The sequence below is a fragment of the Phascolarctos cinereus genome, unplaced genomic scaffold (genome assembly GCF_003287225.1).
Source record: "Phascolarctos cinereus isolate Bilbo 61053 unplaced genomic scaffold, phaCin_HiC Scaffold_2;HRSCAF=192, whole genome shotgun sequence".
In the NCBI taxonomy this organism is placed as follows: Eukaryota; Metazoa; Chordata; class Mammalia; order Diprotodontia; family Phascolarctidae; genus Phascolarctos; species Phascolarctos cinereus.
Genome location: NW_027555625.1, coordinates 11,461,814 through 11,484,538, shown reverse-complemented (window position 1 = coordinate 11,484,538; position 22,725 = coordinate 11,461,814). Strand labels below are relative to the sequence as shown.

Here is a 22,725-nt window from a genome sequence, read left to right as displayed (position 1 = left end):
TCCTCCTCCTCCTCCTCCTCCTCCTCCTCCTCCTCCTCCTCCTCCTCTCCTCCTCCTCCTCCTCCTCCTCCTCCTCCACCACCACCGCCACCGCCGCGCCCCCCCCCTCCCGCTCCCGCTCCGGCTCACGGCCCTCGCTGGGGGGCGGCTCTAACCCGCGGCGCCTGGGACTCCGGGAGGCGCCAGTAGCGGCGGCAGTGGCTCTGCGGAAACTTTGCCCCCCGGCCGGCCGGCCGGCGCTCTGCCGCCTGCCCAGAGCCCAGCACCCAGTCTCGCCGCCGCCTCCTCCTCCTCCACCACCCCCCTTTGTGTGCCCCGCCCCGGAGGCGGTGGCGGCGGGCAGGTCGGTGCAGTCGGTCCTCTTCCGGCTCCGGGCTGGGGGAGGGGGAGGCTCCGAGGCCCTGGAGGGGGAAAGGAAGGAGGGGGGCTGGGCCGAGCCGGGTCGGGGGCTGGGAGCCGGGGGAGCAGGCAGGCAAGCAGGCAGACCGGCTGCCGCGGGGGAGGGGGCCGGGCAATTGGCCCCAGTCGAGACTGGGTTCGGGGCACGACCCTACCCCGGTGCCAGCGGGGTGAGCAGGCGGGCCGAACGAGCGGGGGCGGGGGAGGCGGCGGTGGCGGCGGTGGCGGCTGCGGTGTCCTAGCCTAACCTAGTCCGTCTCGGCCAGCCCGGCCGGGCTTGGGGGCGGCGGCGGCCGCTACATTGTTGCACGGGGGCGCTGCGGGAGAGATACAGTGTAGCGGAGCCAGGGCGGGGAGGGGAGGGGAGGAAGAGAAGCAAGAGGGGTGGGGAGCGCCGGGCGGGGGGCGGGGGAAGCCGCCGGGAGCCCGAGCCGCCGCCGAGTTCCCAGAACAAAGGAGCCCGAGCGGCGGCGGTGGCAGCTGCAGCGCGCGGCGGCTGGCCCCTCCAGCTCTCTGAGACCCGAGCACCGGGCAGCCCTCCCCGCACCCCTATTCCCTGTGCTGCTTCTCGGGGCCAGGCAGAAGGCTCCAGGACTGGGCGGGAAAGGGGGGGCGCTCAGGCACTGGGGCCGGGGCCTTGGAAGGGGGGATCCCTACCCCCACCTTCGCCCGGGGGCGAGGGGCAGAAACCCCCTAGCCCTTCAGCGCCTTCCAGCTAGAGGAAAACTTTTAATTTTAACTACTGAGACCCCGTGGGGAAGACCGATAGACCTTGGCACCCCCACCCCAGGAGAATTTGGGGGGTGAAGCTGTTGAAGGCTCCTAGGGGCCCAACTTCCTTGGAAGTCTCCCACAAGGGGAGGAGCTTTCCCCACCTCTCCCCCCCTTTGAACCGAGCCTTTGGTAAATATTGGTGCCTCCTCCTCCACCCCCCCCCCCCCATCCCCCGCCGAGGGTATGAGTCTAGTCTAGGTTTGATCATGTGCCCCTCCCCCGAATTAGGAAAAGGATTTGGTAAAGTTGTCCCTGATCCCAAGGTGATGAGCCTCTCCCCCCACCACTTCTTTCTCTGTTCCTCTCCCAGGCTGTACCACCTTCGTTCTACTTCATCCTGGTTCCTGGAAGAGAAACCCCACCCCCATTGAGAAGCCCTCCCCTCCCTTTCCCACCTACCAGCCCCTCTCCCCATCCAGCTTCCTCACCTGGTGCTCTGGTACCCCTTCAGGGAGGGTGAAAGACAGCACCTAGGGTCAGAATGATACCATCCCGGGAGGCTGCTGCTGGTATCCTTCCCCAGATCCCAGGCCCTGGCAAGTGGGAAAGTGGCCCCCAGCTGTGCCAGACCCTAGTGGGCCACAGAAGGTGAAGAGCAGCGGAGCTTGTAAGGAAGCCTGGTGGACAGCAGGCAGCTCAGCTCTCCTGACTTCAGGTGTAGGGGGCCCTTACCTGGAGTGTTGGCAGCGGGTCCTATGCCCCCTGCCCTGGCAGTGCTATGAGCCAGTTTCAGATGCCAGTGCCCATCCAGCCGGAGCCACCGGGACTTCCCAACTTCCCTCAGGGCAAGGTGATGCCAGGGAGCTTCAGAGGGGCTGGGCTCCCCACTGGGGTGGCAGGGAGCACAGAGCAACAGCCTGGGGGGTGTGGAGATGGCCGGAAAAAGCGCAAGCGATGTGGGATGTGTGAGCCCTGTCGGCGACTGGAAAACTGCGGGGCATGTACCAGTTGCACCAATCGGAGGACCCACCAGATTTGCAAACTTCGAAAATGTGAGCTGCTGAAGAAGAAAGCCAGCCTGCTCAAGGAGGTAAGCCACCTGGCAGTCCTAGAGGGAGGGGCCCCACTGGCAAGAGGTTGGGGGGACATTGCCCTACCCTGGTGCCATTGGGATGAGCAGGTGCACCGCAAAGTCCCATCTGGCATGGAGGGAGCTTGGCTCTGGAAAGGTCCTGCATGGCATGGGACTTGGGGGATGTGGGGAAGGAAGGAAGACTCCAGAAGGGATTCCTGGTCCAGGCTGACTGGGCCAAATTTGGGTAGCTCTTTGGTGGGTATTGGAAAAGTCATCTGGGGGGTTTCCAGCAGCCATGGCAGGGTTAACAATCTGGCAAAAAAGCCTGACACTCCCTGCCCAGCCACTTAATCTTGGACAGCTGTGAGCCATTAGCCTCTTCTTTGATGTTTGCCCTTAACTTAGTTGGGGGGAGAAGGCAATCAGCTTTCTTAGTTTCTCCCTTCTTGGTGAGAAAACCTGAGGTGGTCTTAACCAGTTGCAGAGGAGATAGATACCTGTGAAGGGGCCTGCTGCTGACATTCAGGTGCTGGTGCCACTGGAAGGGGGTGGGATGTCCAGCATGAGTGACGTGTGATTTTCATTTTACTGGGGATTTGGGGGGGGGGGGAAGCTGTGACAGGCACCTGATTTTCTGGGGAAGTCTCCCACAAGGGGTGGGGCTTTCCAATGGGAACATCAATCCACCTCCATCAAGTGTCAGTCTGCTCTGGCTGTGTCAGTGACAGCCTTTTTGTCCTCATCCCATCCTTCTTCCCATCTCAGAAGTCCTAGACATGGAGCCTTAGCACATAGTAGATACAATAGGAAAAAAAAAAGGCTGCATTTGGAGGGCCTGCTTTAACATCCTCGCTCTGGTGCTTGTTAACTTCCCTGTAATTCATCTGTAAAATGAGGTCAGCCCCTCTGGCTCCATTTCCAGGGTCCTCCAAGCAGATGGGCTTTGAAGTCCTCATGAGCCCCAAAACTACTCTTGGGGTTGGGAAAGGGAATAGCGGGGAAATGCGAAGGACCAGAAATGGTAGACCTTTGTGTTACTTTTCCATCATCCTGCCTAGTCTCTTGCACCCAGTTCCCATCTGGAATGAGCTTGTTGTGGCCAGCAGGAATCCCGGCAGTGCAGGCTTGGCCAGCGCTGCAAATAGAGTTGGTAGACCTCGAGAGGGGAGAACTAGAGCTGACAACAGTAGAAGGGATAGCCCAATCCCCTGGCCTGGGAATTCCGTGGCTGGACTTCAAGAGCAGCTTAACCCTCTTAGGGTGAACTCCTGCAGCTTGGGAGCTACAATAGACAGGGCTCTCATAGGAGAAGAGCTCAGGGAGCTCCTTCCTGCCAGAGAAACTGGGCTGGGGTTGGTGCTAGGGCAACCCTGGCCCCCTTGCTAGAAAGAGGCTTGTTTGTTTGTTTGTTTTCTTCCTGGGACGGACAGTGCCCTTAGCATTTGAATTTTCTACTTGTCTGTTTAACTACAAGGTGAGATTTCACCCCAGGCTTCCAATCTAGGTTTAAAGCAGATACCCAGATCACATCTTAGTTCTCTCCAAACCTGGGGCTATCATTCTGTGTTGCCATCTAGAGCAGTTTTGCTTAAAGTCGGCTAGCATTTGTGAAAGCACCTACTATGTGTCAGCCCTTGGATCTGGAACTTGTAGGATGGAGATATTCATCATAGATTAAGAGCCGGAGAAGACCCAAAGCCAGGCCTGAGTTTACAGATAAGGAAGCCAGGGAGGTCAAGTGACTTGTTCTGAGTCTCACAGCTAGCTACAGTTCTAGAACTGGAAGGGGCTTTAACTCCTTGAGGCAAATCCCCTCATTTTACATTTTAATAACCTGAGGCCCAGGGAGTTGATTGACTTGTCCATGGAAGAACTGGGAATGGAGCTTGTGTCTAATTTCTTTAAAATTATTTTTATTTATTTCACTAAATATTTCCTAATTACATGTAAAAAAAATCTCCTTGACAATTGTTTTTAAAATTCTGAGTTCTGAATTCTCTCCTTCCCTCTGGACCCTCACTCCTTGAGAAGGCAAGCAGTTTGATATCGATTATACATGTGAAGTCATGCAAAAATTTCCATGTTAGCTGTGTTGCAAAAGAAAACACAACATAAAACAAAAAAAAAAGTAAAGTGAGTTTAAAAAAAGGTACACTTGAATCTTCATTGAGAGTTAATCAGTTCTCTCTAGAGGTGGATAGCATTTTTCGTCATGGGCCCTTTAAATTGTCTTGGGTCATTGTCTTGATCAGAGTAGCTAAGTCTTTCACAGTTGATTGTCATACAATATTGTTATACTATGTACTTTGTTCTTCTGGTTCTGCTCACTTCACTTTCTATCTGTCCATGTAAGTCTTTCCAGATGTTTCTGAAACACTCCTGCTATTCATTTCTTATAGCACAATCATACAATATACCATGATGTGTTCAGCCATTCCCCAGTTGGTGGGCATCTCCTCTATTTCCAATTTCCTGCCACCACAGAAAGCTGCTATAGATATTTTTGTACAAATAGTTCCTTTTCCCTTTTCTTTTTGCTCTTTGGGATACAGACCTATGGGTGGTATTGCTGGGACAAAGAGTAGGCAGAGATTTATCGCCCTATGGGCATGGTTCCAAATTGTTCTCCAGACTGGTTGGACTAGGGAAGCTGAGTCTTCCGATTACAGCCAGTGTCCTTTCCCCCTGGACCTTGAGTCCTCTATGTCACATTCCTTTGTTTGCTTCATCAGTCCCCGAAGAGAAGACCATCCCTTCTTCGTTCCTAGAAGCACGGCCTAGCCTTGGGTAAAGGATAGCCCTGGAAGATCACTGATTTACATCCGTCCCTTGAATCTCAGGAATTTGCTTCAGTAGATTCAGTTCCTCCTGCTTGTCCTCTGCCCAGCCTAGCCCTCCCCACCACCATTAATTCCACTGCCATTTATTTAGTAGGTGCCTACTTCTGGGCCTTGGGGGCAATACAAAGATAATGAAGCCAAGGGCCCTGATCTTAGGAAGCCTCTGCTCTAACCTGAGGCATATGACCCATACATAAACAGGCCTCAGATACTATATATATAGTGCAATAGTGGAGAATCAGATTGGAAAGGACCTTCCTTAGAAGCTGCTAGTCCAACTGAATCTGAACAAAGGTTGCCTCTCCAGCCAATGCAACTGGGAAATGAGCATTCCTCCTTTGCTGGAAGGACTCCACTGAGGGCTATTCCTCCTCCTCCCACTTGGGGATTAGGGTGAGTAGGCAGGGCCCGTTTTCACTTTTGTCTTTGTATCCCCTGTACCCACCACAGTGCCTGGCACACAGCAGGTGCTGACTAAATGCTTATTGATAAACTTCCAAAAATGTCTTGTTCCAAAGTGAATACAAAACTCCAGATGTCCTCTGATTTGGGAAGAGTGCACTGGGACAGCTACCCACTTATCTCCACCTGTCTGTGATAACACGCATTCCTTTAAGAAAACTGAGAGCCAGATTTAAAGGACCCAGCCCCTGCCTGCCGGCAAAGACCTTCTAGTTCCCTGTTTGTGGACCAGCACTGTAGCTGTCTCAGGTCTTCTCTCCTAGGCTTAACTCTGCACCCCCAAGTCCTTCAGAGATGCTTCCATCCCCAGTCTACTAACTGTCCTAATCTAGCCTTTCCCCACCTTTTCTATGCCCCTTCTAAAATGTGGCTCACAGAAATGACCACTCTCTTAAGGACTGATGCGAGCAGAGGACAGAGGGATGGCAGCTTCCTCATTCCCAGAAAGCTGTGCCTTTCTTTCATGGCCATCTGAAATCTTTGTAGCCTTTTTCCCTTTGATGTCCCAGGGTCCTGAGATACTTGGGTCTCAGGTCCTTGTCAGACAAGCTGGTGTCTACACACTTCCTCTGGTTGGTATTGGTTGAATTTTTGAACCCAAGTGCACAAATTTACATTTATCCCTCTTGCATTTTATCTTATTATGTTGAACCAGTCATGAGGTATGTGTGTTAGTTGTCTCCCCACCCTACCTAAGGTATGTGCCCTGCAAATTTGACAAGAGTGCCAACTTTCTCCAAGCCCTGCTAGCAATGTTGAACAGAATGAGTCAGAGGGCCCTGGACTCTGGACGTCCCTCCAAATTGATACAGACCCATCAATGTCTATACTTTTGGGGTCTGGTCACAATACCAGATTGACAGCATTCAGTGGTATTTCTGCCAGGCCCATTAGGCACTGTTCGTTTAGTCTAGGAGTTAGAGACTAGATCTGTGATTTCTTTCTGATGAGGAGCTTGGATGAAGAGGCTCTCTCTGCTGAGGCAGGTAGATACCTTCTCTGTGACTTAGAGTCTCAGAGAGTTTCCTGAAGCAGAAAGGTCTCACACATTGCCTGCTCAGCTCCCACAGCCCTGTGGAATGGGCCTGGAGCACATGAAAATGTAATTGGGAAATATTGAATGAAATAAGTAAAGCTACGATAAAGCAGACAATAGTACATATTAAAGCTAAGTCATCCTGCAGCCCACAGGGTCCTCCTGTGTGGATTAGTGGCTCTGTCCCTATTTGAGTTGGACACCACTGGCCTAGAGCTCTGAGAGGTCTTGTCACAGTATCAGCATGAGTCTGCGATGGTGTTTGAACCCAGGTCTTCCTGGCTTCCACAAGCCATGGTGACTCCACCAAGGACCTAAGCAATTATTTTATGTGCCATATATCATATGATGGAATTTTGCTAGGAATCAAAGTCCATCTCACTGGCCTATGGTTTGTAGACTATATTCCTTTCACGTATGTTCTTCTGCCATCCTGTGGCATCTCATTCCTTCTTTTTTTTTTTGAGGCAATCAGGGTTAAGTGACTTGTCATACATCTAGTAAGCATCTGAGGCTGGATTTGAACTCATGACTTCAGGGCCGGTGCTCTATCCACTGCACCACCTACCTGCCCCCATTTCATTCCTTCTTGATCTTTCTGTTACAGTCTGGTTTCATAATCCTGTCTGCAGATCTGAAAACTTGAATTCTTCTCAGGATGGCCACCTAGCCCATGCTCCTTTACCTCCCTCCTTGGCTTTCAACCTCCAAGTCACAACGCATTTGGACTATTTTTTTTTTTCACTCAAAAACTCATGCTCATGGGCTGGGAAAAGAAGCAAACTAAGTGTTGCCCATTTCTACCTGCTCTCTATCACTGGTTATCACCATCAATTCCAGCCGAAGCTGTGGGCTTCTCTCTTTGTCCATTCTCTTTCCCCTATGTAGCCATATAGGAGCCCTTCTTGTTGTCTGTCCTTAGCTTCCCTTGCCAGCCTTAACTCGCTGATATTTGAGCAGCCTGATGACCAGTGTTCCTACCAGATCGTCTTTACCATTTCTGTTCACTCTCTCTTGCCACATTGGTGTCTAAGACAATTCTCTTCTTCCCCCTTCGCATTAGAATTGTTCTGGGTTTCTTCAAAGTTCCGTTTTGGAGTGCTTCCCATTCCTTTTGGAGACTTCCTATGGAATTGGAGGCCAGGCAATCTTACCTATACATAAGCTGAAATCTTTGAAAACTGTGCACTCCAGAAGTCTCTGCTGCATGTCAGATTGCAGCCTGGGTCCTTCTCCTTATTTCCATGTTCTAAGATGGAGTGGTCACTTTGAAATGATTCTCACAATTTATTCTTCAGCAGCCAGTAACTCCTTGAAGGTCAGAATCAGATCCAGGAGAGTAGTTGCACATTGTCTCTCCATTAGAATGTAAGCTCCCTGAGGGCTTCTTGACACTGTTTTCTGCCTTTCTTTGTATCCCTAGCATTCAACACAGCACCTGACACATAGGAGGCTCCTAATACATGCTATTTGACTAATTAATTGCCATCTGTGCTTTCATCTTTTATGGACTGAAAATAGACCCTAGGTTAAGAATTTCAGGACTAGAGAAAGGATTATAGGATATATGAGAATCGGCAAGATAGAAGGTGTAAGAAAGAACAGGTTGTGGCAAAAATCCCAATGAAATGTTGTAGGAGAACTTGAGGTATGATCCTCAGATCCTTTTGCCTGGGAGTGGAGGAAAAAAAATCATGGAAGGCTGCATGGAGGAAAGGGGGCAGCCTAGTTGGACACTGGCAAAAGAGGATTTTTTTCACCTGTGTTCATGGACCTGTAGATGTAGTCTTAAGGGAAGGGGGCAGTTTAGATGAAGAAAAAAGAGAAAAGTCTAATGTTATGTAACAATAATAATGCAAACTCCATGACCAAGTTCAAGGCATTAATGGTTTTTTCCTACTACAGAACCACCATAGTGGCAAGATAAGATGATGATGGGGCACTTAGCCAGTTTAGACATTTGCTGAAGGCAGGGGCATCTGTTAAATATTGTGAATGCTTTTTATCTCCCAGAAATGTAAAGAAAGTAATGAGGAGAACTTCCACTTGGGATTTAATTTCTGACTGATAAAAAAACTAGGAGGGAAGTGAAGGAAACAATTAGACAGAATTTTCAGCATCTGAAGGTCTAATAATGGGGGGGTGGGTAGGATATGCTCACTGGAGGCAGACACAAACTCTAGATTTCGGGGCGGGGGGTGGGCAGTTCACACAGGAAAAAGGAAGCATGCCAACAAGCCAGTGGCCAGAGACTTTAGAAGGGGAAATGGTGTAAGAGGAAAGGGGCAAGGGGAAGCTTCCAAAAATGAACTTGGATCCCATGGACTGTGGGGAATCCCAGTAAGGAAGATACAATTCCTACTATCTACATGTGCATACACAAAATAACTCTATGGATCAGTTTGGGTTGAGCTCAGCTCTTACAAGGACAGTTCTAGAGCTGTCTGTCCTTCTGTCCTCACCTTTGTGTTTTCAAATTTCCAACTTCCTCCAAAGCACAAAGCTGAGGCTACCAAGTCCGTGAAGCCCTTCCTCCCTCCTCCCCAGTTATCCCTCAGTGCCCTCTTCCTCTAGAAATTGCTTCATGTTTTCTCTTTATTTTCTCATTTGTGTGATGCATTCCCCTGAGACAATGTAAACTCCACTCTCTGGGAGAGCTCCTCTTTATCCCCAGCCTTAGTACAGCGCTCACTCATAGCATAGACTCAATCAATGTTTTTATTGAGTTTCGATGAACGAAGGAAAGAGGCAAGGAGGAAAAGTCACCCACGATAACACACCAGGGTTTGCCGACATGTAAGAATGGTGTCACAGGTCGAAGAGTGGTGGAGATGGTAGGAGAGGGTCAACTCTGCACCCCTCCCCCATCTCATTCTACCCAGGAATCAGGTTGGGGCTTAGGGAAGGGAAGCAATTTACCAATTTTTTTCCCTCTCCTGTCTCCTGGTTTGTCCTCTTTCCCCTAGGTAGAGTTGGGATGGGAGTGTGAAGGCAGCAGGACTGGGTTCCAGTATCAGAGTGGCAGGGAGACCAGAAACCAGAAAAGACAGAGGCTGGGGAGGAAAATGTTCACAATAAAAAGCCCCATTTAAACCTGTAGAGTGAGAACACTAGAAGGGCCAGGCTCATAACTTGGAATGGAGAGTGCCCAGGTTTTATGGCAGGAAGCAGAGAGCCATTCTCTCTCTCTTTTTCTTCTTTTGCTCCTGATTTTTCTTTGGCAATTCTCAAAGTGGAAAGTGCAGCAAGAAAGTAAGTGTTGGTAGGAGACTGATAGCCAGCTAGCTACTACCCACTGGCCTAGATCAAGCTAGCCTCCTTCCCTTCCTTGGGTCACGTGCTTCCATTGAGCTGTTTTGCCCCTTCCCCAACCAAAGGTCTCCCAGAGAAGAAAAGTGAATCTTAGAGAGGTGAAGGGCACACTGGGAACTTCAACTCTGCCTGTGTCTAAAATGTCTTCCCCTAATTTTACAGGGAGAGATCACCATACGTGTAATTCAAGACCAAGCAGAAATATTAAGTGCTTTATGTAGCCTCTTTAAACACATGTATGTACCCCATACACACTTTGACTATATACATTTTGTGAATACCTTTATCTTAGCCTTAGTCATTTCAAGGTAGCTAGTGGTGCAGTGGATAGAGCAGTGGGCCTGGAGTCAAGAATACCTGAGTTCCAATCTGCCTTCAGACACTGACTAGATATGTGACCTAGGCAAGCTGCTTAATTGCTGTCTGCCTCAATTTCCTCAACTGTAAAATGGGAATAATAGCACCTACCTCCCAGGGTTGTTGTGAGGATCAAATGAGGTAATGTTAGTAAAGTCTTTAGCACAGTGCCTTGCACTGTTTAAATGCTCCCTTCCCCAATTCAACACCCCTCTAAATTGAACTGCTTAAAGAAAACATCTAATACAGTGATGAATTCTGACACTGTATACAATATTCTGTGAGAGGAGTCCTTGGCCTCTCTGTCTTGACTAGGGGAGGTGGGATATGTTTCTAGCTCTTCCCTGGGTTTTTCCAATTATTCAGTGTTCCATTTCCTTTTAGTGATCTTTTTATTCGTATTGTTGTAAATGTAGTAGGAAGAATTAATCTTATTGGATTAATTGACTCCACATTAGTTAATACAAAACTTCCCATGTTTCCCTGAAGTCCTCACTCACTTCGTATTTCATTATATTCTTGTACCATAGTTTTTTCATCCATTTCTGAATCCATAGGCACTGGCACCAGGACAGTGTGAGTGTACCTTACTTTTCATAGCCCTACTAATGCTGAATTCTTCCCACCTTCCATCATTTTTGCCAGTTTGCTAGATATGATAGGAGTTGAAATCTCAAGTTGTTTAAGTTTTTAGTTTTACATGTTATTAGTAAATTGAAGCATATATTTGCTCTTTGCAAAACTTCTTTTGAAAATAATTATATCCTTTTAACACTTATCTGGTCGAGAATGGCTCTTTATTTGTCAGTTGCTAAGGTATTTTTGGATATCAAACCTTTCTCAATGCTATTTTTATTTTTCAATGCAATTTTGTTTTGTCTTCTGTTCCAAATTCTCTTCCTCTCCTATCCCCTCCCCAACTCATTGAGAAGGCAAGAAATACGAAACCCCTTACAAATGTAGTTATGCAAAACAAATGTCCACATTATACATGTTCGGGGGGGGGGGGGAAACAAGAAAAAGAAACAGAAACAAAAGGCTGCAATCTGTGCCCTGAGTTCGTCAGCTCTCTGTAGGGAGGTGGGTAGCATTCTTCATCATGAGTCCTTTGGAATTGTGGTGGGTGATTGTGTTGATCAGCGTTACCAAGTCTTATACTCCTTATCTTTACAGTGTTGCTGTTACTATAGAAATTGGTCTCCTGGTTCTACTCACTTCATTTGGTGTCAGTTCATGTAAGTCTGCCCAGCTTTTCTGACACTGGCCCTGTCATCACTTCTTACAGCGTCGATATGCCGTTTCCCAACGGGTCGGCGTCCCCTTGGCACTTGATTCTTTACCATCACAAGAAGAACTGCCGTCAATATTTTTCTGCATATTTCCCTCTTTCTTTGATCTCTTCTGGTCATAGACGCAGTAGCAGAATTCCTGGGTCATAGGGTATGCCCAGCTTGATAGCTTCTGGGACGTGGTTCCAAAATGCTCTCCAGAGTGCTTAGACCAGTTCACAGCTCTACCAGCAATGCATTAATGTCCCAATTTTTCCACATCCTCTCCAGTATTTTTGTTTTCCATTGCTCTCATCTTAGCTAATCTGATGGGTGTGAGATAGTACCTCAGAATTGTTTAAATTTGCATTTCTCTGAGTTTTCAATGCTATTTTTGCAAACATCTTTTCTCTCTTGATGCTATGAAGCCTTCCTGATTCACCTAGCTGAAGATGCTTTCCCCTTTCTCTGAACACGCAGGTCACTTGACTCTCACACTGATTTCTTGTGGTCTCTTTGGGATTATTGGCAAGTGGATTTTTGTATTAAAAAAAAGTAGATTTTAGCAAGTTGTGAGCTCTTTGAGCACAATGACTTTGCCTTATTTCTCTTTGTATCTCCCTCAGCACCTAGGACAGGGTCTTTTGTAGAGGGTATAGGGGCTTAGTCAGTTTGTTGAATCTAACTGAAAGTATCTGGTCATATTAAATTCATTCAATGATCAAGGCCAAGGTAGACAGAATTTTTAAGCCCTGAAGGAACATGCAGAAGTGATAGCAGACTTGCTATATGCATACACACACACACACACACACACACACACACACACACACACACATGCATATGTACACACATATGCACATATTATATAATGCACTTTATATATACATTTTCATACAATATAGCAGACTTGCTATATGCATACACACATGCATATACACACATGTATACACACATATAATGCACTTTATACATTTTCACACAATGTATATACATGTATGTATACATATGTATGTGTTTATTATGAGTATATAGAAGATATGTGCACATATGTACACATATAAATATGTATATGGACAAGAGAGGGAAATCCAGTCTATAGATGTAGATACACATACAGTTACAGATGGACTGGTTTTTCCCTATCCCACCCAGCTGGAGATATAGTGACCACTCATTGAGCCACAGGGGAACTTTGACCTCCTCCATTTCGCAGCCAGGTCAGGTCACCCCTCTTTAGGCAGCCTGATGACTTGCTGTTCCAGGGAGCTCCCCATACTGCTTCCACTCTCAGTGCTGCCTCCCACTTGGCTCGACTCTTTGCAGCAGCTTAGCACTGAGATTACAGGTGGGCACCACTCCACTGGGCTTGGCTCCTGCTCACCGTTTTTAAGCAGTGGTAGTGACTGCCAACTTTTCCAGAAGGCTGAAGATGGGCAAATGTGGAGCAAAAGGGGAGAGGTAGATTCTGAACATCTGCAGATGGGTGAGCTTCAGAACAAATCCTTTTGTTAATGGCAAGGGGATTTATTCTATGAAGTTTGGATTCAGCCAGTGGGCCACACTTGAGGACCTAGAGGCCACAGTTGGCTTTGAGGCCGAAGGTTCCCCACCTCTAGTCTGGCCTTTTTGGGAAGGGAAAGATCGTCGAGGGCCTGCACTGTCGAGGGTTTAAAGGCCCGGTGAAGTGCACTTCATTCTGTTGTTCTTTAGTCACATCCATGGAACCAGTGGAAAAAAAAAAGATTCTTGAATAAGGGGCTAACACTGCCAGGATCAGATCTGTACACTAGGAAGATAGTTAGCCGCTGTCTGAAAGAGACTGTTTGGAGAAGAGAGATGTAGGATGTTAGGTAGAGGGTGTGAGAGGCACAAGTGAAGGCTTTTTAGGAATAGGGGAGGCCTTGGCATTTTGGTAGCCACCAAGGAAGGAGCCAGTAGGAGAAGTGGAAGGTGGGCATTGGAACAGAGTTGATCAAAGAGGTGAGTGCCAGGATGGGACGTACTCAAGGCCGTAAGTGAAAGAGTCGGCTTTGATTCGGAGTACTGAGGGAAAGAAGGAGAGATGGGGGTGGGGCATGGTGCTGTTGAGGGCCTTTTAGGTCTGGGAGAGGTGAAGGATATAACTGAATTGAATGCAGGAGTTAAGAAGATGATTTGTGAGTCTATAGAAAAGGAAGTGGCACGTACTAGGAGCTGGCATGGGCTTAGTAAAGAAAAATTCATGTCAAACTATCCTCAATTGTTTCTTTGGCATGGTTACTAGATTTATAGATTGGGGATATATACTACAATCAGAGTTGCATGATTGGATCTCAGTAGAGCATTGGAGAAAAGACTTTCATGATATTCTCTATTTTTTTTTCAATTATAAACATTTTTCCCCTCCTCACTACTCCCCATATTGGAGAAAAGGACAAAGAAAATCCTTGTAATGAATAAGCATGGTCAGGTCAAACCAGTTCCCATATTGACCATGCCCCACAACGTAGGCCTCCTTCTGCAGGTTAGTTCATCAAGTCTCAATCACAAGGTGGGCAGAATCCTTGAACCTCAAGTCTCCTGGAATCATGGTTGGTCAGAGAGCTTAAGTCTTTCAAAGTTGTTGGTTTTTACAATGTTCTTTTTGCAGCATAAAGTGTTGCCTGGCTCTGCACACTTCACCCTGTATCAGTCCATTCAAGTCTTCCCAGATTTCTCTGAAACTGGCATGATATTCTTGAAAACAAGGGGTCACTGAATTAGGACATCAAGCATCCAACCCAACCCTTACCTAAAAAAACAAACCAAACCCTCCATGACCTACCTGACAAGTGTCCAGCCTTTGAGCCTTTGCTTCAAGGCCTCCTGAGGCTTTCCATTGAATTTTCGGATATCTTTGAGCATTAGGAAGGTTGTTTAAATATTATTTTTATTTTGGATTTAAACACCAAATAACATGGGCATTTCTGTGTATGTTGTAGAACAGACAAAAGAATGTTAGCTCTGAACCTGCAGACTGCTATTACATACAGCTTGCTTTCCTTCTTAAGTGTGTAGGAAGGGAGCTTTGAGCTTTCAAAGCTGTCCCACTTGGCTGTACTTTCCTGCCCACTTTTGTTTAAAAAATGCTAACTAAACAATTTGTTCCCTCCTTTCCTCCTTTGTTTCTTCCCTCCCTTCCTTCTTTCCTTCTTCTCCCCTCCCCCCACCAAAGGAAAAGAAAAGCAAAGCCCTTAGAACAAATACGTATAATCAAGTGAAACAAGTTCCCATGATGATCTCACACAAAGAATATGCTTCATTCTGTATCAGAGTTTTCAAGTTATTTTTCTTTGTAATGTTTTTGTCTAAATTATTCTGATTCTGCTCACACTTCATTCTGCATCAGTTCATAAAAGTCTTCCAAGTCATCTCTGAAACTGTTCATTTCATCATTTCTCACAGCCCAATAGTATCTTATTACAGACAGCTAGTGACATAGCTCTGGGCCTGGAGTCAGGAGGTCTAAGTTCAACTCTGGCTTCAGACACTTTCTAGCTGGGTGACTGGCCAAGTCACCTAACTTCTCTCCATCTCAGTTTTTTTTTTAACTGTAAAATGGGGTAATAATAACACCTACTTTCACAGGGTCATCGTGAGGATCAAATGTGATAACACTTGTAAAGTGTTTAGCACTGGGCCTGACACATAGTAGGCACAATATAAATTTGAATTCCTGCCTCTTTCCCTCCCTTCACTTCCCCCTCCCCTATTTTCTCCCTCCTCCCTTCCTGCCATCCATCTATCCACCTACCTAGCACATCCTGATACTATACTTTGTTTAAGTCTTCACCATTAGCTGGCCATGCCCTTACTATCTGGTTCTTACTATCTGCCACTTCAAACAGAGCTACCATGACCATTTCTGTATATACAAGACTTTCTCTTCTCTCTTTAAGTAAATCTAACAGTGGCCTCGCCGGGTCAAAGGACACACAGACACAGACACACACACACACACACACACACACACACACACACACACACACACACACACACACACAGTTTAGTGGGGCAGTTTTTTTCTTTTCAACAGGCCTAAAATCCACCTTCTTGCAGCTTGCCCTCACTGCTTCTGGTTCTTATCTCTGGGGATAAAACAGAACAGGCGTAATCTCTCTCCCATGTAATAGTCTGTAAGTGGCTGGCAGAACTGAGGGAAGCCTCAATCTCATGTCCTATTTCTCAGCTTTGTCCTTTTGTTAAGAAAAATCTGAAATCAGATCAACAAGTCCTTATGAAGACAAGCTTTAGATCATCTCCTGAAAATAGATTTGTAATTTAAAAAAAATGAAGACAATTTGAATTGGAGACCCTCGGGCTAGCTGGGGATGTAGTGCAGTTTAGGGAATTCTTGGTTAAATAAGTGCCTAAAGAACATGGGGTAATGGGTTACTACCACCCTGGAGGGAAGGCTCTTGGCATGCTTCTAGCACCCTGTCTTTGACCCCACCCTGACCCACATTTGACTTGGATGCAGATCTAGGTACCATGAGAAGCAGATTTTCAGATCACACCAAGTGAGGAGCTGGGCGACAGAGGCAGGATGCTGACAGCACAACAGGATGGAGGGAGGTCCCCAAAGTCAACGGAAAATTTGACAGTGAGGTTGTGCAATTAGAAGGGGTTTTGGTGTTTGTTTTACATCAGAAGGGACCTTAAAGCTCATCGTCATTTTAGAGGTGAGGAAACTGAAATCCTAGAGAGGGGAAGTGACCTTGCTTAAGATCACACTGTTAGGTAAATCACAGAGCTGGGAGTCAAATGAGGGCCCATCAATTCATCTCCTTAGACAAGATAGAGTGATGTAGCCAGCTTAGGTGAAGATGGGCTAGGATCTCAATGGACTGCCACCAAAGGGCCTGTGTTAATTCCATATGGTATCCAGGACAAGAGAATCCATGCCTGATGACATTCAGACATCCACAATAACATTATACTCAGCTCTGGATTTCACATTGTAAAGGAGGAGTCATCCCCCCCCCATCTTCCCTCTCCCCACATTCATGACTGGATGGAGTATGTCCAAATCAAGTGAAGGATGATTGAGGTGGTTCCGGAAATGATGTCCAATGAGGAATAGCTGAAGACAGTGGGGATACCCTCTTGGCAGCAATATCATCACCATCTCCTACTATTTGGAGAACGAAGTGTCTGCTGAGCTCCTGGGAGGTGGCAGTTACACAACGCAGACTCCTGCTTCCACAACGGAAAGATGATCACCCTAACGATTGGAGCTGTCCAGCATTAAAACGGTTGGACTTCGGAGGCCTTGAGTCTCTCTGTCCTGGACATGGTTCAACAAGTTGGTGATCCTGGAGTCTGAGTTGGAAGCTGCATCATTCAGCCAGTGTCATGGTGCAGGGGAAGGAGCTCTGGCTTTGGAGTCAAGATCAGGGTTAGAATCCTGATTTTGCTGCTTAAATAATTGTTTGACCTTGGGCAGTTGCTTAACACTTTTTCTTCTCAGTTTACAGTGGTAAAAATCAAGAGCCAGATTAGGTGATCTTTGGGGGTACTTTACAGTTCTAAATATAGGGTGCTATGAAGCTGATACCCTTAAAAGAATGTTGCCTACCAATTCCCTGAGAAGGGATCGTGCAGGCTTTGCTTGAAGACCTCCCAGGAGAGGGAAGTCCACCCCCTCCAGAGAAAGGCCATTGCGCTTTGGGATGGCTTTCATTGCTAGCATTTTTCTGATTTGTTTTTACATCAGATAAGCCTCTGCAGCTTCCCGGCCAGTGCTCCTGGATCTGCCCTCCTGGCCTGCCCTCCAGGGCCAAAGAAAACAAACCTGATCTCTCTTCTCATGACAGTCCTTCAAATACTGCAAGGCATGTGCCACTGCTAGTCTTCTTTTCTCCAGCCTCAACATCCTCAGTTAACTTCAAATGATCTTCCTGGGTGACCATTGACAAATTACTTAGCCTCTCTGAGCCTAAGGTTCAAATCAACTCCTCAAATACTCCCAGCTATCCAGAAAAGACCCCTGTGACAGTTACAGCCTTGGCTCTTGAGTGCTTGCTGGCTTTCCTTCCTTTTCTCTTTCTCTACATTTTTCTAGCCTCCAACCTGTAGACATGGTTCAGGATTCCCCTTCTCTTCCTTTGGATCTTTTTTTTTCTTTGTTTTCACCTTGAAGTCTTTCCATTCCCTCTCTCCTCCTCCAGAATGCTTCAGTATCCCAAATAGCCTACAAAAGTAGAAAGTCATTCTGAGTTTGGAATCCCCTCCAGGAAAGGTGAAGAGGGGATTCCTGCCTTTGGTGAGAGAGTGACTTTGACTTTGAAAGTCCTTCCCCTTGCTTCAAATTGGGATTCAAGGTAGGACACTCTTAATGATGGGTAGGACAGTCCACATTACCAAATTGTAAAGATAATCCTATTTTTGAATTCAACAAGTATTTATTAAGTTCTTACTCCATGACTCACTAGACCAAAAAAAAATGTCATGCAAAACAATTTGGTGAAATGTTCCCTGTCCTCTGGGGACTGGAGAAAGTGAGAACCAGTCAAGTCAATAAGCATTTAGTAAGCACCTACTGTGGCCCAGACACTCAGCACTGGGGATGTAGATAGTCGAAAGAAAAAGTCCTTATTCCTCAAGAGCTCACAGAGCCAATGTGAAAATAACAGCATGTAAGCAAGAGATGGACCATATAGATGGGAGACAGCCAACAGAGGGAAAGCTAGCTTCAGGTGAATTGGGCAAGACTTTTTGTAGAATGTGTGATTTTTAATTGGGAAGTCAGGGAAGCCAGGAGGCAGAGACTAAGATAGGGAGCATTCCAGGCATGGGGGCCAGCCTGTGAAAATGCCTGAAGTCCGAAGATGAAGTGTCTTCTTAGGGGTGCAGCAATGAGATTACCTCTGAGAGCAGGGAGTAAGGTGGAAGACTAGAAGAGTAGGAAGGGGCCAGGTTGTAAACAGGATTTTTCATTTGCTCCTCCAAGTAATAGGGAGCTTCTGGAGTTTCCTGATTTGGATATGGGGTGGGGAATTGGAGGTGGGGAAGGATGGTCTGCAGAGAGAGATCTGAGGCCAGAAAGCACAGTCTGGGTTCAAGGGGATGAGGGCCTGTACCAGAGTTGTGGCACTGTCAGAGAAGTTGAGGGGGGTGTATGTGAAAGACATTGAGAAGGTAGAATCACCAAGACTTGGCCATTCTAACTTTGGCTATGGGGTGGGAGAGAGTGAGGAGTCAAGAACCACACCTGGATTTCAAGTCTGGGTGACTTGGAGGATGATGGTGCCCTTGCCAGTAATGGCAAAGTTAGGGAAAGGAAGGGTTTGGGAGGGGAAAGGTCATGAGTTCGGTTTTAGACTTGCTGAGTTCCAGGTGTCCACTAGGCCACTGGAGATGTAAGACTGGGGGGTCAAGAGAGAGGTTAAGTGCAGCCATAGATGGGTTATGGTATAGGGCACTGGATTTCTGTCTTGGGCATCCCTGTCACCATAATTATTCTTTGTAGTGAGATTTTTTTTGCTCATTTTTCTAGCCTTTCTTCCCGACTTTAGACTTTTAGAGCTGGCCTTGCACACTTCTGAAAAAGTGTGCTCTGGGCTGAGCTTGGACTGTTTTGTGTCCTTTTAGGTCCTACTGTTGCTTTCTCCAGTTCTTAGGGCCTCAGTTTGCCTGTCTTTAGAGTGGGGAAGGGAGGATCAGATGATTATTAAGGCTCTGCTCTGATAATCTCTGTTCTAAGATTCCTCTTAGATCTGCTATTCTATTCTAAGGTTCCTCCTTGCTCTTACGTTTTCTATTCTGATAGATTTCTTTACACTCTGACTTTACATGTTCTATGTTCTAAGAGCCCTTCTTATATTATATGTTCTGAGTTCCCTTCCAGCCAATGTGCTAATAAATATTTAACAACTAGCTCTCAAAAAAAAAGCATGACACACTTTTAGGTTTAATCTGCATTATTGATATTTTCTCCCTCACTTTCTTAAGTGTAGAAATCAGTAAAATAGTAAATCAAGCTCTGATTTGTAGCATTCGCCAATTTCTCAGGCATACATGCTTACACTGAAATTTTAACAATCAGCTCTCATGCAAGCTGACTCACATCAGCACACCCCTGTGGCCCAGCCATTCAGTGTCCTTACTTACATCCCAGGATTCTTTGTTCTTAGGCCTCTCTTAGCTATTTCATATTTAATGTTTTAAGGTCTGCTCCAACATAGGAACGTCCAAAGGGCATTTCTAGCACTCACATTCTCTGCTTTAAGGATCCTTCCAATTCTGTTCATCTGTGGTGGCCTAAGTGAAAGGACCAGGCTTCTAAAGGTGGCTGAAGGGACATGAAGAATGATGTTTGAGAACAGGAATATTCATAATTTGTCTTTTGTGAAATTAAAAAAGATTGATTCAATCTGAGGTCTCCTGTACTGTTTTAGTATGTTTTAGGTACTTACTAAATGAAATCCCTTGTTTTTCTTTTTCTTTTTTCTTTTTTTTTTTTTTTTTTGCTTAGGCAATAAGGGTTAAGTGACTTGCCCAGGGTAACACATCTAGTGTCTGAGGCCAGATTTGAAGTCAGGTCCTCCTGACTCCAGGGCCAGTACTCTATCCACTGTACCACCTTGCTGCCCCCAGAGGCAAACTCTTGAGACTAAGGCAGGAGGACAGTGTGGGAGGGGTGCTTATTAGGAGCCTTGGTCCTCAGAGTGGGAGCCAAATCATGCCATTGGCTTTGTGTCTTCATGAATCACCATGCGTGTCTTGCCTTGTCCTCAGGGTGTGGCTGGGCTTCCTTCTGGAACCTTCAGATGGTACAGAAGAGAGGGCCAGGCTTTCAGACCGAATCATTCCAGGGGCCAGACGACAGCTCTTGGTGGTTCTCACTTGCTTCTCCTCTGGACCATCTGGGGATGTTTGGGGGGAAGAAAAGAGAAGAATACAAAACCAGAATTGAGGATCTTCTGGGCGTTTGAAAGCATTCTTCATTGTCCTTTGGCCCTTAACCCTCAGCTCAGCTGGACTGTCCTTGGTGCTAGCTGCTGTTCTCGGTGCCTCCCTCACTCGAGCTTCCGGATGGCCCTGCCTGGGCTTCTTTTAGGTTTGAACCCCAAGGCTTCACATATCGAGGGGCACTGAGGAGCAGTACTAAGCCAGAGGTATGGGAAGGGCTGTATTCTGGAAAGCAAAGATCACTGAGTTTCAGTATCTCCCCAGTAAGACTGCAGAAAGAATTCAACAGCTATCTACTGTGTGGCAGGCTCTGAGCCTGTGAAAGAGAAATAAGATATGATTCGCCCCAAGGGGGAATGGAAATCTATGAGAATTCAGGGGGATGGGCTCCCTGCCTTGGTTTGGGGGTTGGCAACAACTTGTTGCCTTCAGTCCCAGAGAGAAGATCTCAAGCAATAAGGCCGAAGTCAGGAGGAGGCAAATTAAGGCTGGATGCTGGGAGAGGCTTGGGAACAGCTGGCATTCTCCCTGCCATGGGCTTGTGTCCTGACCCAGAAGCAGGCAGCTTTTCCTCTTCCTGTTCACTTCCTGTCCTGTTCTAATGCATCCAAGACATTCTCCTATGGATAATGCCGCTTGCTTGGGATCCCTGAATAAATTGTGGATCTTCATGTTCCTACGAGCAGGACACCTCTGGGTCTGTGTGGAGGGTCAGGAGTGGAGAATGGTCAGGGCTGGGGGGGCAGAACCAAACTTGAAGTCCTCATGGCCCCTTGGAAGAGCAAACCAAGGTAAAAGGGTGGCTTAGTGTGGGGAATCCAGGCAGGCTGCAGGGTTCAGTCCTCCTTGCCTGTGGGTCTTGGCCATTGTAATAATAATAACAACAGTAACAGCTCATGGCATCTTATGATTCACAAGGTGCCTGCCTTGCAGAAACCCTGTTACAGTTAACAGCCAGTATATCCATTTTACTTTGACAAGTGAGGAAACTGAGGCTCAGCCTGCTAGGTGCTAGAGCTATGACTAGAGCCCCGTGTTCCAGTGCCAAGTCTAGGGGTCTTTCTGCCAGCCCAGGCTGTGGTGCCTGACCCTCTGGGGCATGAGAAGGCTGGCCAGTAGCTGTTCCAAGCCTTATCTTCCTATCAGAGGGTTTAGCTTTGAGTTCCTCTGACTTGCCTGCCTCTCCTGCCCAGACACATTCTTTCTAGCTGCTCTCTGCCTCCTCCCTCCTCTGGCAAACTGGCATCTGAGGAAACAGCTCCTTTTCTAGTAGTGAGCAGCCATCCCCACTGTGTGCCCCATTCCATCCCTGCCCCAAGGGAGAGGCCAAAGGGCATGGTAGATAGAGGGAAGGGATCAGTACACCTTTATTCATGGACCAGCCCTACTATTTCCTAGCTATGTTACCAAAAGGAATCACTAACAGAGCCTCTGTTTTCCTGTCTATAAAATGGAAAAATAATGTGTTCACTAGCACCAGGATCGAAAAATGAAAACTGCAGGGGAGGTCACAAGATCATCCAATATTACCACGTTATTTAACTGATGAGGAAACTGAGGAAGGCTTGGCCTGGTCCCAGGGCTATTCTGTGGGAAATGCTTTCTCTGCCTTAAAGTGCTGTGGAGGGGCAGCTAAGTGGCACAGTGGATAGAGCAACTGGCCCAGGAGTCAGGAGGACCTGAGGTCAAATCTGCTGTGTGACCCTGGGCAAGTCACTTCACCCTGATTGCCTCCAATTAAAAAAAAAACTCCCCCCAGAAAATACTATGGAAATGTGACTTGTTATTTATGATTACTGTGTCTCACCCAGCTCTCCATCTCTTTGGTGCATGAATAGAGGTAGACAGCCTGGGAGTGTAGGCCCCTTTCTGCTGGAGCCTGTGGTCTCCGTGAACTAGACACAGGTGATAGATACCTGCCAGTAGAGGTGTTAGGTTGTGGGGGGAAAGGAGGGAGACCTCAGATGGTGGAGCATTTTTTTAATGTCCCAGGACTTCTTTCCCTCATTCTGGGTCCTTCCAACCATGGTTGAGGTGAGTCAGAGGAGCTCCTACCTTTGAAATCAGTCTAGACACCCTGAGCAGGGCATAATCCACTTTAACACATTGACCCATGGGTTACCATTGCATTCTCCAAGAGGGAAGCAGCAGGAGGAGGAGGGTGTGCTGGCAAACACAGACAGCTGGGTGAGATCTGTGCTGAAATATTTTTGGATGTCGTGAGCTGGAAATAAAATTGTTTTTGTGATTGCTGGGGTAGAGATGGATTTCATAGATACAGTCTAATCCCTTGTTAGGGTGGTCTTTGGGTCTCTGGTTGCCTGCCCC

The 22,725-nt window shown here is 47.1% G+C and overlaps 1 protein-coding gene across 2 annotated transcripts in view; it reads left to right on the top strand.

The window, feature by feature from the left end:
- Nucleotides 1–459: 459 nt before the first annotated feature.
- Nucleotides 460–22,725, top strand: part of TET3 (tet methylcytosine dioxygenase 3) — a 138,042-nt gene continuing 115,776 nt past the window's right edge. The window contains exons 1-2 of one of the 2 annotated variants that reach the window (XM_021007732.2): nt 460–569; nt 1,484–2,203. In XM_021007732.2, the coding sequence (XP_020863391.1) occupies nt 1,892–2,203 (312 nt within the window). In that variant the 5' untranslated portion in view covers nt 460–569; nt 1,484–1,891. Of the gene's footprint in view, nt 570–1,338; nt 2,204–22,725 lie in introns of those variants that run through there. The other variant, XM_021007731.2, reaches the window with a different exon arrangement.